The sequence below is a fragment of the Ranitomeya variabilis genome, chromosome 4, assembly GCF_051348905.1.
Source record: "Ranitomeya variabilis isolate aRanVar5 chromosome 4, aRanVar5.hap1, whole genome shotgun sequence".
In the NCBI taxonomy this organism is placed as follows: domain Eukaryota; kingdom Metazoa; phylum Chordata; class Amphibia; order Anura; family Dendrobatidae; genus Ranitomeya; species Ranitomeya variabilis.
Genome location: NC_135235.1, coordinates 761,210,521 through 761,225,901, shown reverse-complemented (window position 1 = coordinate 761,225,901; position 15,381 = coordinate 761,210,521). Strand labels below are relative to the sequence as shown.

Sequence of the window (15,381 nt, the reverse complement as noted above, 5' to 3'; positions counted from 1 at the left end):
GTGGCGGTGGTGAGTGCGGGCGGCTGTGCGTGGCGGTGGTGAGTGCGGGCGGCTGCGCGTGGCGGTGGTGAGTGCGGGAGGCTGTGCGTGGCCGTGGTGAGTGCGGGCGGCTGTGCGTGGTGGTGAGTGCGGGCGGCTGTGTGTGGCGGTGGTGAGTGCGGGCGGCTGTGCGTGGCGGTGGTGAGTGCGGGAAGCTGTGGTGAGTGTGGGCGGCTGTGCGTGGCGGTGGTGAGTGCGGGCGGCTGTGCGTGGCGGTGGTGAGTGTGGGCGGCTGTGCGTGGCGATGGTGAGTACGGGCGGCTGTGCGTGGCTCTGGTGAGTGCGGGCGGCTGTGCGTGGCGGTGGTGAGTGCGGGCAGCTGTGTGTGGCGGTGGTGAGTGCGGGCGGCTGTGCATGGCGGTGGTGAGTGCGGGCAGCTGTGGTGAGTGTGGGCGGCTGTGCGTGGCGGTGGTGAGTGCGGGCGGCTGTGCGTGGCGGTGGTGAGTGTGGGCGGCTGTGCATGGCTCTGGTGAGTGTGGGCAGCTGTGCGTGGCTCTGGTGAGTGTGGGCAGCTGTGCGTGGCTCTGGTGAGTGTGGGCGGCTGTGCGTGGCGGTGGTGAGTGTGGGCGGCTGTGCGTGGCTCTGGTGAGTGTGGGCGGCTGTGCGTGGCGGTGGTGAGTGCGGGCGGCTGTGGTGAGTGCGGGCGGTTGTGCGTGGCGGTGGTGAGTGCGGGCAGCTGTGTGTGGCGGTGGTGAGTGCGGGCGGCTGTGCATGGCGGTGGTGAGTGCGGGCAGCTGTGGTGAGTGTGGGCGGCTGTGCGTGGCTCTGGTGAGTGTGGGCGGCTGTGCGTGGCTCTGGTGAGTGTGGGTGGCTGTGCGTGGCTCTGGTGAGTGTGGGCGGCTGTGCGTGGCTGTGCTGGCGGCCTGAGCAGGCGGGGACACCGGCGCGCTGGGGGGTCAGGTGCCGGAGTCGCCGCTAGCTCAGGCCCCCGGCACTTGCTATATTTACCTGTCCAGCGTTCCACTGCTACGCGCCGCTCCATCTTCCGGGTCCCCTGCCTGTTCAGTCAGAGGGCGGCGCGATGAAGCGTTTTTTCTTTTCTCTTTATACATTCCTGTTCCCCATCTTTGGTCATTCTGAGATTACTAGGGGCAATTATACCCTTCACTGTTTGGCCCCTAAGAAAAGTAATATTGGGTTTGTCTGGTAAAAGTTTCTTCAAAAATGTCTCTTTTTTCAATAAGTACCCATATTTATTTTGAACTATATGAATGAAATTTCGAAAATTTGTATTTGGCATTTGGAAATAGTCCCAATATGAAAAAAGTGTTTTGGTTTTTTTTTTGGTTATGATGTATATATTTGTAGGATTTTACATTTTAGTATGAAATCACACTTCAGTATGTTTAATAACATTTTAAAAGAAATTTTATATATAGTATAATTATATTTATAGTGCTCTTAGAAAAGAAAAAATCATTTTAGTGAAGAATTTGTGTAAAAAATTTTTTAGTGTGGAATTTCTTTAACACTTTTTTTCTTCCTTGTGTGGGGAAAAAAAAGAAAAAGTATAAAATTTATTTGTTATATGAATTTTGATAGATTCCTCAGAGTGCAAATTCCTGCATATCTGAGTACCTGGGTGTGTCTGACAAACAGATCTTTCAGTCCCCACCCAAACTGACATGCAGGGATATCTGCTATAAAATGTGTTCAGATAGATCTGTTTATATGCATGACATTACACCTGAGGAAGACTCTAAGAAGTCCAAACCGGTTGTATTTTAGTTTGAAATAAAAATCATCCTTGAAATCAGAATATCGAGTTCCATCATCATCCTTCAGGAGCACATGTTGCTGGGAAAAACATTCACAATGTGTTATCGCCTATGAAAGCACTGCTCAGTGCGCTCATCAGTTCCCAGATCTTTTGCAGCAAACTGAGTGGAAAGAGGAATGGAGTGATCCATGGATTGGATCTATACACAGTATATCAAGACACCAAAAAGGTGAGTGGATTCACACTGAGTACACACCTTGGGAAACTAACTACTACACTCAGAAGTCTGCGCTTCCCATTTCTCTCCCTATAATCCCCTCTTTTTTTTTACAGAAAAATATATCAAAAGAAAACAATCTCAGAATCACCAGGATTCGTTGAAGCGTTAGAGTTATGACCTCATAAAGTGGCACTGGTCAGAATTGAAAAAATTGACCCGGTCACAAAGGCAAAAACAGGCTCTGGCGCGAAAGGGTTAATATTTTGCTGCACAACCTTTTGAGGCAATGAAACGATTCCTTTAACTGTCAATGAGACTTCTGCACCACTCGACAGGTATTTTGGCCCACTCCTCAAGAGCAAACTGCTCCCGTTGTCTCATGTCTGAAGGTTGCCTTTTCCAGACGGCATGTTTCAGTTCTTTCCAAAGATGCTCAATAGGATTTATATCAGGGCTCATAGAAGTCCACTTCAGAATAGTCCAATGTTTTCCTCTTAGCCATTCTTGGGTGATTTTAGCTGTGTGTTTTGGGTCATTGTCCTGTTGCAAGACCCATGACCTGCGACTGAGACCAAGCTTCCTGACATCGGGCAGCACATTTCTCTCTAGAATCCCTTGATAGTCTTGAGATTTCATTGTACCCTGCACAGATTCTAGACACCATGTGCCAGATGCAGTAAAACAGCCCCAGAACATAACAGGGCCTCCTCCATGTTTCAAAGTAGGGACAGCGTTCTTTTCTTGATATGCTTCATTTTTCCGTCTGAACATAGAGCTCATGTGCCTTGCCAAAAAGTTAAATTTTTGTCTCATCTGTCCATAGGACATTCTCCCAGAAGCTTTGTGGCTTGTCATCATGTAGTTTAGCAAATTCCAGTCTGGCTTTTTTATGATTTTTTTTCAACAATGGTGTCCTCCTTGGTCGTCTCCCATGAAGTCCACTTTGGCTCATACAACGACGGATGGTGCGATCTGACAATGATGTTCCTTGAGCTTGAAGTTCACCTCTAATCTGTTTAGACGTTTTTCTGGGCTCTTTTGTTACCATTCGTATTATCCGTCTCTTTGATTTGCCATCAGTTTTCCTCCTGCAGCCACGTCCAGGGAGGTTGGCTACAGTCCCATGGATATTACATTTCTGAATAATATGTGCAACTGTAGTCACATGAACAGCAAGTTGCTTGGATATGGCCTTATAACTTTTACCTTTAACATGTTTGTCTATAATTTTCTTTCTTATCTCCTGAGACAACTCTTTCCTTCACTTCCTCTGATCCATGTTGGGTATGATACACACCATGTCACCCAACAGCACAGTGAGTATCTGTAGCCCTATTTACAGGCCACTCACTGATTCCAAGATTGTAGACACCTGTGATGCTAGTTAGTGGACACACTGCGATTTAATATGTCCCTTTTGTCACATTATTTTCAGGGGTACCATCATTTCTGTCCAGGCCTATTTCATGAGTTTTATTTTTTGGTTAAATTCTGTGGAAGCATGGTAGAAAAGCAATGTCGGACTTTCATTTGTTCATTTTCATAGATCTTTTATTTCTTATTACTTTTGTCAGATTCAAGTTACTTCTGTGACCATTGTGGGTTTTTCTGTCATTAAACGAGGGGTACCAACAATTTTGACCACATATGTATAGATTATAGCCCTCAGTGAATTAATTTATAAACATCAACAAAAAATTTGAGGGGCACCCGCTTTCTAAACACTTTTTGACGCACCATAAAGGGTCAATATGCGGCACCATTATCACTGGTCTTAAAGTAGTAAAAAAATGCTGGAGAGGAGGTGATTGCATCCGAAAAATGTCCAGAGAAGAGACCAAAATGATTTTTGAGTTTGATACTTTAATCCCGAGGGGTTTGAATAGTGACATTGAACTATTTGCCTTCAATTCTTAAATTTGGTCATGTGACTGTTGCAGGCTATATAGGTATACATCACCCAGGAAGGACCATCCCTGATGACGGAGCACGTTTGTCTCCGAAACGCATAGGATTTGGTCCTATACACTTTCCATAGCCTGTCACGTGAGTAAGCACGTGACCGTGACGTCACGCAAGGTCCTGCAACTGCAGAGTACCCAGCGGCTAAGCCTAGCAACATTGACCTACTCCAGAGAATACGCGAGCGCAGGATCTTTTCTGCCACCGGCCGGGGCAGTGCCTGTAGCCCGCTACTCTAAAGGCAACACACGGCATTTACTGGATTCCTCTCCCCTTTGGGAACGTAACTGCACGGTACCATGGAAGATCGTGCATTGTAACGGCAGCCGGACCTGTTGCTGCAGGAAGGCTACATACAGCATTCATCTGATCCCGTCCCCTTCAGGTGGGCATTACGAGTGAATCCAATTACAGAAGACTTTCATCTTACAGGGAAAGCCTTATCAGGTACATAATCTATTTTCTAACGTCCTTTTCCGTTCCTACGGTATATTTTTAAATCTTTTATAGCGGTTACATTTACGTTGGTATTTATTCATTTACCCTCTTTCCTGGGATTGCTATTTTTAGAAACCAGTTATTTGGGCCTCCTCATACAGAACAGCAAACTCTAATCCAGCGCAGATAGCTTTCCCTTTTTATTTTAATTTATAAAATGCAATCTGTTATGATCCTTAGTGGCTGAGGATCACAGATTTGACCAGCTAAGTAACTGAACATAGGACGAGCTCTAGGGAGGTGGTAACTGGACTGACCGCAATCCTAATCCTATCCAACACACACTAAAGGTAGCCGGTGAACGTGCCTAGAATTCCTAGACGTCTCGACTCAGCCTGAGAAACTAGCTACCCCTAAAGAGAGAGAGCAAAGACCTCACTTGCCTCAGAGAAAATACCCCAAAGATATAGAAAGCCCCCACAAATAATAACGGTGAGTTAAGGGGAAAATACAAACGTAGAAATGAAACAGATTCAGCAAATGAGGCCCGCTAATCACTAGATAGCAGAAGATAGATAGGAAGCTGTGCGGTCAGTAAAAAACCCTATACAAAATATCCATGCTGAGAATTCAAGAACCCGCACACCAACTAACGGTGTGAGGGGAGAAACTCGGTTCCCCAGAGCTACCAGCAAGCGAGGAAATCACATGTTAGCAAGCTGGACCGAACTCATCATAAACAAGAAACATATTGAACGCTGATGAGCAAAAAATGAACAAATAGAAACTTAGCTTCTCTTGGAGAGACTGGTAACGAGTGTAGTCAGGAGAAATCAGACTAGCACTGAATACATCGACAGCAGGCAACAACTGAAGGTCCAGGTGAGCTAAATAGGAAACCACCTAGCAGATAACGAAACAGCTGATCCCAGCCACAGACCTGCAGAATGACAAAAAGAGCCACCAGAGGGAGCCCAAAGATAGCACTACACAGTACCACTTGTGACCACAAGTGGGAGCCCAAGAACAGAGTTCACAACAGCAATCACTTTATGGGGTTTCAACTATTCTGGTTTTCTGCCATTTAGTCATATTAGGGCTTCTGCATATGGTGTGTCCAATCTCATCTGGGATCTGTTCCTGCTGTCCAGCTGGAGTAATCTGCTCCCTACTTCAGCCAATTGGAGAGTACCACACCCTACTAAAGCTCAAAGCACATGGCCGGAATCTGCCAGAAACAGCGTTGTTCTCCTCTGGTTCATTCCTCTGTGCTCAGCTTGTGGCTTGTGTATTTGTTTACTACTGTGACCGTGGCCCGTTTACAGACTAATCTTGTGTCTTCTGATTCTGTATTCTGTCCTTCTGGTTCTGACCCAGCTACCTGACTATTCTTCTTGCCATCTGATACCACAGAATAGCAGGTAACACCATGGTCCAAGCCTAGGGGTCCCAGTGTAAGTCCAGATCCATGTAATGGTGTTAAAGGGGGATGAGCAAGGCAATCCTTGGGATATGGAAAGCAGAGAAGATAGTGCCAAGCATGTTCATGGTGGAGATCTTTTGAGCTGCCAGTTGACCACGAACAGTGCTCCCAATACATTGTGTCTGCAAACTATTCCAGCTAGATCTGCAGTCAAACAGCTAAATGGCGCTCCTTCCCTTCTGAACACTGCCATGTGCCCAGAGAGTAGTGTACAGTCGTATGTAGGGTATTGTGAGAAGCTGGAAAATAATTTGTAAGATCCATTTGTTTTCTATTATCCTTTGTGAATAATTCCAAAGTTATCTCCACATAAAGTGACCACGTCAGATTGTAAAAATGGGGCCTGATTAAGAACACAAAACTGGCTGCAGGAAGAGAGAGATGCTACTGGCCAGGCGCTGCTGGTGTCATTTTGCTGGATGTAATTTTTTTTCTAAGTCTCATAATAGTCACAATTTTATAGGTATTATCAACATTAATATCAACACTATTATATGCATTATGTAAAAATGGGGGGCAGGTCAGTGAGGGATCAGCGACCTGTCATAAGCCAATACAGATGAATATGTAATCAGGGCACCACATAAAGCCCTGCCCACAGCCCCGCCCCAGAGCACCACATAAAGCCCCGCCCACAGCCACGCCCCAGAGCACGAGAATCTCATTAACTGAAAACTACAAATACAGATTACACAGCAGTAAACCAGAGTCGCATTCATTTATGGTGGACCATTGGAGCTACTATGAATCCTGACCAGAAGATTAGAGAAAATAATATTGCTCCCCATTTCAGGAGAGATTGTGCAGTAATCCGAATTTCTTAGGATGAAGAACAATGTAATTTATGAGGTGGAGTGAATCCATGAAACCAGGGCTGGAGCCAACACATCTCCTGCAGGCGGGAATAAATGTATATTACAGCCATCAGCCACGCACAGCTCAGAGATATATCATGGCACCGGTGTGATGGGTTTATGTAGATTATCACAATCCTCCTTGAAGTTAGTCGTACAAATTGAAAAGTCAGGATAAAGGGAAACTCTGTTATTGTCCAGAAATTCACACTTGGCCTCACTGCACATTTAATGTTGTCGATCATAAAAGTGAAGTTTGGCCAGAAAGACTGGACCTGGTCTTGTAGGGACCATATGATCACATTCAGCAGCACAGAAGGGAGAGAAGGGAGATTCATCCGATAAGATCTCAGGGTTCTAGGAAGCCAACAGCATCATTACCCTCCGCTTTCTCTTACAGGCCCATCATAATATTTTTCTTCAAGTGATTTTCTATCTTGTCAGCACATTCTACGTACGCTGTCATTTGGCTTTATAGATCACAGATCTGGGCAGGTAACAGCATCCCCTAAACCCAGGGGGTAGGTGGATCCTCCAGGTTGTAAGTTCTATAGAAAAGGGCTTTCAATGACCAAAGTTATTTGAACAGTTTTGGGTGGAGGAGAATGTTGTGGTCTAGAAGCAAAATGGTGATCATGGTAATACAGCCGGACTACACCACCGATAAAGCAGCCACAGCCGGTGACTGAGGAGAATCTGTGACCTCTCTGCATTTAGTGGTTACTACTCACCTGGGTAGTCATATATAGGAATCTCCTCTTTACACCACTCATCCCCCCTCACATATGTCTCTGTAGTATTAATATGGGTCAGATCTTCACCCTGAAACAAATATTATAAAAGTCACCGACAGATGGAGAAGTCACATCTATGATCAGCTCTGATCCGGCCATCTCCACCGTTCTCATTACACAAGTATAAAACATATAATACTGGTGGATAAAACAAGACTGAGCACAAGACCTTCACCAGGGTCTACCCATCATAGGGGAGATCTCCTGACACCTTCTCCCCATCTACCTGATGATCCTGAGGAACATTGGGATCTTCTTGGTTACAGTCCTGTGGAAGAAGAGGACGGGGACATCTCTCTGGTGTTGTCCTCTTACTGGATAGATCTGGAGGAAACACATACAGGGAGTGAATTCATTCTTTACATACAGATAATTATAGGCCGTGTGTATTTAGTCCTGTCTATTACCTGGAGATGTGAGGGGCTGGGGAACCTCCATTATGACGTTCTTGTACAGATCTCTGTGTCCTTCTAAATACTCCCACTCCTCCATGGAGAAATAGACAGCGACATCCTGACACCTTATAGGAACCTGACACATACAATGATACCGTCATCCCCCGATCCCTTCATAGTGTTACTGTATAATGTTCCAGCATTCCCAGCAGTGTCACCTCTCCAGTCAGCAGCTCAATCATCTTGTAGGTGAGTTCTAGGATCTTCTGGTCATTGATGTCCTCATGGATCAGGGGGTGAGGTGGAGGCCCCGTGATTGGGCTCAGGGGTCTTCCCCATCCCTCAGACACAGGGTCCTGACAGCGATCACTAGTGGTCTTCATCACCACTGTGTAATCCTGGTAATGGAGAGACACATTAATAAATTTCACTACAGACATTTCCAGAGTCTTCACCTCTCCAGTTCTGTCCATCTGTTATTCCCATAGATAAGAATGACGTAATGTGACGTCATCAGAATCTCTCACCTCTCCAGTAAGCCGGAAGAGGATCTCTAGGGTGAGGTGTAATATCCTCTCCGCCATCTTGTCTCTGTCCATATCCATCTTTGATGGGTAAATCAGGAAAATGTTCTTTTGTAGAAGATCTTCACTGAGAGGATCCGATATTGTAGAGACCTGAATGAGAAGATCAGCTGATGTAACATCATAAAAATCATGTGTAATATTTGGGGGCACACAGGTGACATTACTAATATATGGGGACACATAGGGGACATTACTAATATATGGGGGCACACAAGGGACATTACTAATATATGGGGGCACATTGAGGACATTACCAATATATGGGGACACATAGGGGACAGTACTAATATATAGGGACACATTTGGGAGAGTACTAATATATGGGGACACATAGGGGAGAGTACTAATATATGGGGGCACATAGGGGACATTACCAGTGATTAGCGAGTATACTTGTTGCTCAGGTTTTCCCGAGCACGCTTGGGTGGTCTCCGAGTATTTATGATTGCTCAGAGATTTAGTTTTCCTTGCCGCAGCTGGATGATTTGCGGCTACTAGACAGCTTGATTACATGTGGGGATTCCCTAGCAACCATGCAACTCTCACATGTACTCAGGCTGGCTAGTAGCCGTAAATCATCCAGCTGCGGCAAGGAAAACTAAATCTCTGAGCAGTCATAAATACTTGGAGACCACCTGAGCGTGCTTGGAAAAACCCGAGCAACGAGTATACTTGCTCATCATTAGACATTACTAATATATGGGGGCACAGAGGTGACATTACTAATATATTGGGGCACACAGGGGACATTACTAATATATTGGGGCACACAGGAGACATTACTAATATTTAAATATATGGGGGCACATAGGGGACATTAGGAATATATGGCGGCACACAGGGGACATTACTAATATATGGGGGCACATAGGGGCCATTACTAATATATGGGGGCACATAGGGGCCATCTCCTGACACCTTCTCTCCATCTTCTTGCTTGCAGCCTTGTGGAAGAAGAAGAGGACGGCGACATCTCTCAGGTGTTGTCATCTTACTGGATAGAGCTGGAGGAAACACATACAGGGAGTGAATTCATTCTTTACATACAGATAGTTATAGGCTGTATGTAGACTGCTCAAAAAATAAAGGGAACACTCAAATAACACATCCTAGATCTGAATGAATGATATATTCTCATTGGATACTTTGTTTTGTACAAAGTTGAATGTGATGACAACAAAATCACACAAAAATCATGAATGGAATTCAATTTATTAACCAATGGAGGCCTGGATTTGGAATGATACTCAAAATCAAAGTGGAAAATCAAATTATAGGCTGATCCAACTTCAGTGGAAATGCCTCAAAACAAGGAAAAGATGCTCAGTAGTGTGTGTGGCCTCCACGTGCTTGTATGACCTCCCTACAATGACTGGGCATGCTCCTAATGAGGCGGCGGATGGTCTCCTGAGGGAGACCTGGACTAAAGCATCCACCAACTCCTAGACAGTCTGTGGTGCAACGTGACATTGGTGCGAGACATGATGTCCCAGATGTGTTCAATCGGATTCAGGTCTAAGGAACCGGCGGGCCAATCCATAGCTTCAATACCTTCATCTTGCAGGAACTTCTGACGCACTCCAGCCACATGAGGTCTGGCATTACCCTGTATTAGGACGAACCGAGGGCCAACCGCACCAGCATATGGTCTCACAAGGGGTCTGAGGATCTCATCTTGGTACCTAATGGCAGTCAGGCTACCTCTGGCAAGAACATGGAGGGCTGTGTGGTCCTTCAAAGAAATGCCACCCCACACCATTACTGACCCACTGCCAAACCGGTCATGCTGAAGGATATTGCAGGCAGCAGATTGCTCTCCACGGTGCCTCTAGACTCTGTCACATCAGGCACATGTGCTCAGTGTGAACCTGCTTTCATCTGTGAAGAGCACAGGGTGCCAGTGGCGAATTTGCCAATCCTGGTGTTCTGTGGCAAATGCCAAGCACGGTGTTGGGCTGTGAGCACAACCTCCATCTGTGGACGTCGGGCACACAGACCATCCTCATGGAGTCGGTTTCTAACCGTTTATGCAGATACATGCACATTTGTGGCCTCCTGGAAATAATTTTGCAGGGCTCTGGCAGTGCTCCTCTTGTTCCTCGTTGCACAGAGGCTGAGGTAGCGGTCCTGCTGCTGGGTTGTTGCCCTCTTACGGCCTCCTTCACGTCTCCTGGTGTACTGGCCTGTCTCCTGGTAGCGCCTCCAGCCTCTGGACACTACGCTGACAGGCACAGCAAACCTTCTTGCCACAACTCGCATTGATGTGCCATCGTGGATGAGCTGCACTACCTGAGACACGTGTGAGGGTTGTAGAGTCCCTCTCATGCTACCACGAGTGTGAAAGCACAACCAACATTCAAAAGTTACCAAAACATCAGCCAGAAAGCATTGGTACTGAGATGTGGTCTGTGGTCCCCACCTGCAGAACCACTCCTCTATAGGGGATATCTTGATAATTGCTAATAATTTCCATCTGTTGTCTATTCCATTTGCACAACAGCATGTGAAATTGATTGTCAAACAGTGTTGCTTCCTAAGTGGACAGTTTGATTTCACAGAAGTTTGATTTACTTGGAATTATATTCTGTTGTTTAAGTGTTCCCTTTATTTTTTTGAGCAGTGTATTTAGTCCTGTCTATTACCTGGAGATGTGAGGGGCTGCGGAACCTCCATTATGACGTTCTTGTATAGATCTCTGTGTCCTTCCAAATACTCCCACTCCTCCATGGAGAAATAGACAGCGACATCCTGACACCTTATAGGAACCTGACACATACAATGATACCGTCATCCCCCGATCCCTTCATAGTGTTACTGTATAATGACCCAGCATTCCCAGCAGTGTCACCTCTCCAGTCAGCAGCTCAATCATCTTGTAGATGAGTTCTAGGATCTTCTGGTCATTGATGTCCTCATGGATCAGGGGGTGATGTGGAGGCCCCGTGATTGGTCTCAGGGGTCTTCCCCATCCCTCAGACACAGGATCCTGACAGTGATCACTAGAGGTCTTCTTCACCACTGTGTAATCCTGGTAATGGAGAGACACATTAATAAATCTCACTACAGACATTTCCAGAGTCCTCACCTCTCCAGTTCTGTCCATCTGTTATTCCCATAGATAAGAATGATATAATGTGACGTCATCAGAATCTCTCACCTCTCCAGTAAGACGGAAGAGGATCTCTAGGGTGAGGTGTAATATCCTCTCCGCCATCTTGTCTCTATCCATATCCATCTGTGATGGGTAAATCAGGAAAATTCTCTTTTGTAGAAGATCTTCACTGAGAGGATCCGATATTGTAGAGACCTGAATGAGAAGATGAGCCGATGTAACATCATAAGAATCCTGTGTAATAATACAATTACTGGAGATAATAAGGGAAACATATGAGGAGATTTATTATTTTACAGTATTTAGTTTCCTTCTTTACATCTACTAATAAATCCTATATATTTAGGCCACAGACAACAAGCAGTTTCCTCCTCGGAGTCGGCAGCTGAATATGTTTCTCATAGACTCATCTTCCATAACGCTAATTCTCATCTCATTTACCGACCCTGGAATCGGCATTAGCAATACTGCAGGAGATATTCATTACACGCGACATGAGAAATAACTACTTCATGATGAGGACGACATCTCCATCTTCTACTACGGCTCTAGAAACATATTTGGCCAGAGTCGGTCACTGACTCCATCACCACCGGCCGTCTATATGAAGGTTTCCCGTCTTCCCCGCACTGTAATCTTCTGTCATGTTAGATCTCAGGTCTGATTCACATACATAAGTTTTCTTATAGCCTAGGAAGGGGGTAATACCCATGGGGCATCCCAGGCTATTATTATCAGCTCACAACTGTATACTTAGCCTTTAGTGGCTATTAAAACGGGGGACCCCCAAAAAAGTGACGTAGGGTCCCCCTATATTTAATAACCATCAAAGGCTATGCAGACAGCTGCGGGTTGATATTAATAGCCTAAGAAGGAGCCATGGATACTGGCCCCCTAGGCTAAAAACATTAGCTCTCAGCCACCTCAGAAAAGGCACATCTCTAAGATGCACCAATTCTAGCACTTAGCCTCGCTCTTCCCACTTGCCCTTTAGCGGTGGCAAGTGGGGTAATAGTTGGGGGGTTGGTGACACCTTTGTATTGTAAGGTGACATCAAGCCTCGAGGTAAGTAACGGAGAGGCATCAATAAGACACCCCCATTACTAACCCCATAGTCACATTGAAAGAAAACACAAGCACCCAGAAAAAAGTCCTTTAATTGAAAGAATAACACAGACTCCTTTAATAATCTCAATTAAACCTTACTTACGACCTTGCCCAATTCAACCGAAGCCCGCAATCTCCTCTAATAAACCAAAAATAATAAAACAGCAATATCCCTCTCATCTCCATCAATCTGTCCCAAGCTGTAATCCATGTCTGGGCGAGAAATAGTTTCCAACATGGACGGTGCCAAGATGTGACCGTACAGGCTGAGAACCACTGGTGAATGAGCTGCTGCAAGCACAGCGTCGGTGTCTAGCGGTGACATCACTGAAGCTCCGTTCCCAGCCGGGCTGAACTGCGGTGACCTCGGTGAGAAGCCCTGCTAGCACCGTGAGAAAGTCGTGCAGAGGCGAGTTCACCGGGAGAATTATTAAAAAATACAGTGTGGGGACCACTCTATTCTTGATAACTAGCCTTGCTGAAGCTGACAGTTGAGGGTTGCAGCCCCCAGCTGTGAGTTTTGCCTGGCTTGTTATCAAAAATAGAAGGAAACCCACGCAGTTTTTTTTAAACTATGTATTTACCGCACAGAAGCAGCTGATGAATACTCCTGTCATCCACTCCTGCTCTCACTGTTATTAGCGGCAGCAGGTGTCGGATGATAGGAGCAGTTGTCCCATCAGCTGACACCAGTGAACGGAGGTAACCTGTATACCCCCAATCACAGCTGAGCGATCCCGCTATCTTTTGACAGTGGGGGAACTGCGGCTCTGACCGGCGGGGATGGTTTCACCGCCGTTAAGAAGAGGTGCTTGCCGTGCTGTCATGCATATGACAGCGTGTCAAACACTGTATTGTCGGGACCCCCATTCAAATGAATGGGGTTTGGGTCCACTCTGCTCAATGACAGGCTGTATGGATGCATCAAGCAGCCTGCCATCTAGAGGTAGCAGAGCCGAGCTACAAAAAAGGTCAACCTGCATATTTGCAGCGTTATTTTTATCATCCATTCAAAGCAATGGGTGAAAAATGCTGCAAAAACTCTGAAAGAAGTGACATGCCCTATGTCAAAAGCACGCAGCAAAGCACAAAATCCTGATGACAAAAAAACAATGTGTGTATGAGATTTCTGAAATCTCATAGACTTTGATGGTAATGGAAAAAGCAGCTGAAAATTAGCATATAAAAATGCAGCAAAAACGCCCAGTGTGAACATACCCGTGAGAGCAGGAGCGGATGATGGGGGGTATTCATAAACTGCTCTTGTGCTGTAAATAAATAATAAAAAAAAGGTATGGGGTCCCCACTATTTTTGATAATCAGCCAGGGCAAAACTCACAGCTAGGGTCTGCAACCCTCAGCTGTCAGCTTCAGCAAGGTTGGTTATCAAGAAAAAAGGGGTCCCCACGCTCCTTTTTAAATTATTTAAATAATTTAAAAAAATGGCAGAGGGTCCACCCCATTTTGTGACCACCAGCCTTTCTAAAGCTGACAACTGGGGGCTGGTATTCTCAGGCTGCTAAGGGGCCACGGATATTGACCCCCAAGCCTAACAATAGCAGACCGCAGCTGACCAGAAAAGGCACATCTATTAGATGCGCCAATTCTCGTGCTTTGACCGGCTTTTCCCACTTGCAAGTGGGGTTCAAATTTGTGTAGTTGATGTCACCTTTGTATTGTCAGGTGACATCAAGCCCATGGCTTAGTAATAGAGAGTAAGACACTGATCCATTACTAATCCTATAGTTATATGGTAAATAAAGACACAGCTAGAATAAAGTGAATTGAAAAAAATGGGACAGACTCCTTTCATAATCTCAATTAAACCATACTTACGACCTCGCCTAATTCCACCAAAGCCCTCGATCTCCTGTACTAAAACTAAAATAAAAAAACAACAACATACCATACTTGTCTGTCGCTCTGTCCTATGCAATAATCCATGTCTGGGGAGAAAGTTTTCAACCTGGACGGTGCCAAGATGTGACCGTCCAGGCTGAAAACCACTGGTGAATGAGCTGCTGGGAACGCAGCGTCAGTGACTAGCAGTGACATCACTGAGGCTACATTCCCAGCCGGGCTGAACTGTGGTGACCTCAGTGAGATCCCCGCTAGCACCATGTGAAAGTCGCACAGTGCAGAGGAGAGTTGAAATTCACCGCATTGAAATTCTTCCGTGACCTCACCTCTGCACCGTGCGACTTCCTCACGGTGCTAGCGGGAATCTCACAGAGCCCACACCATTTTTTTCAGAAAAAATATAATTTATTATTTAAATACATGTACAGTAAGTTGCACACACTGTACTAATTGTATTTGTCACTGACATCTATATATCTACCTATTCTATTTGTATTTACTGTATGTAATCCATTTCTTCTATCCTGTCGCCTCCTGTAGTGATTTTACACTACCACGGCTTCAGAATTATAGACTTTTCTTTTTCTATGTAATATATTTATACACTGTCACCAAAATCTATAAAAAAAACTTCCTTCTCACCCCCAATGGGGGTGGCCTTTTTTGTTCTTGCTCATTCTCGGGTCCTCTACCAGAGGCCTTGGAGTTTGAGGGTTCTTCAGCAGGATCTTAGTTGTTACCAGCATTGCGCTTTACTAGACAGAGAGCTCAGATGTTGCTCCTGGGATCTGTTGTAGCCATTCTTCCAAC

The 15,381-nt window shown here is 45.6% G+C and overlaps 1 protein-coding gene across 1 annotated transcript in view; it reads right to left on the bottom strand.

Annotated features, from left to right (window-relative positions):
- The window catches only part of LOC143766854 (uncharacterized), a 61,934-nt gene that overhangs the window by 32,540 nt on the left and 14,013 nt on the right, over nt 1–15,381 (bottom strand). The window contains exons 2-10 of the mRNA XM_077254841.1: nt 11,650–11,799; nt 11,341–11,520; nt 11,135–11,258; nt 9,411–9,496; nt 8,433–8,582; nt 8,124–8,303; nt 7,918–8,041; nt 7,737–7,834; nt 7,448–7,538 (exon numbers count right to left, since the gene is read on the bottom strand). Coding sequence (XP_077110956.1) covers nt 7,448–7,538; nt 7,737–7,834; nt 7,918–8,041; nt 8,124–8,303; nt 8,433–8,582; nt 9,411–9,496; nt 11,135–11,258; nt 11,341–11,520; nt 11,650–11,727 — 1,111 coding nt within the window. The 5' untranslated portion in view covers nt 11,728–11,799. The remainder of the gene's footprint in view (nt 1–7,447; nt 7,539–7,736; nt 7,835–7,917; nt 8,042–8,123; nt 8,304–8,432; nt 8,583–9,410; nt 9,497–11,134; nt 11,259–11,340; nt 11,521–11,649; nt 11,800–15,381) is intronic.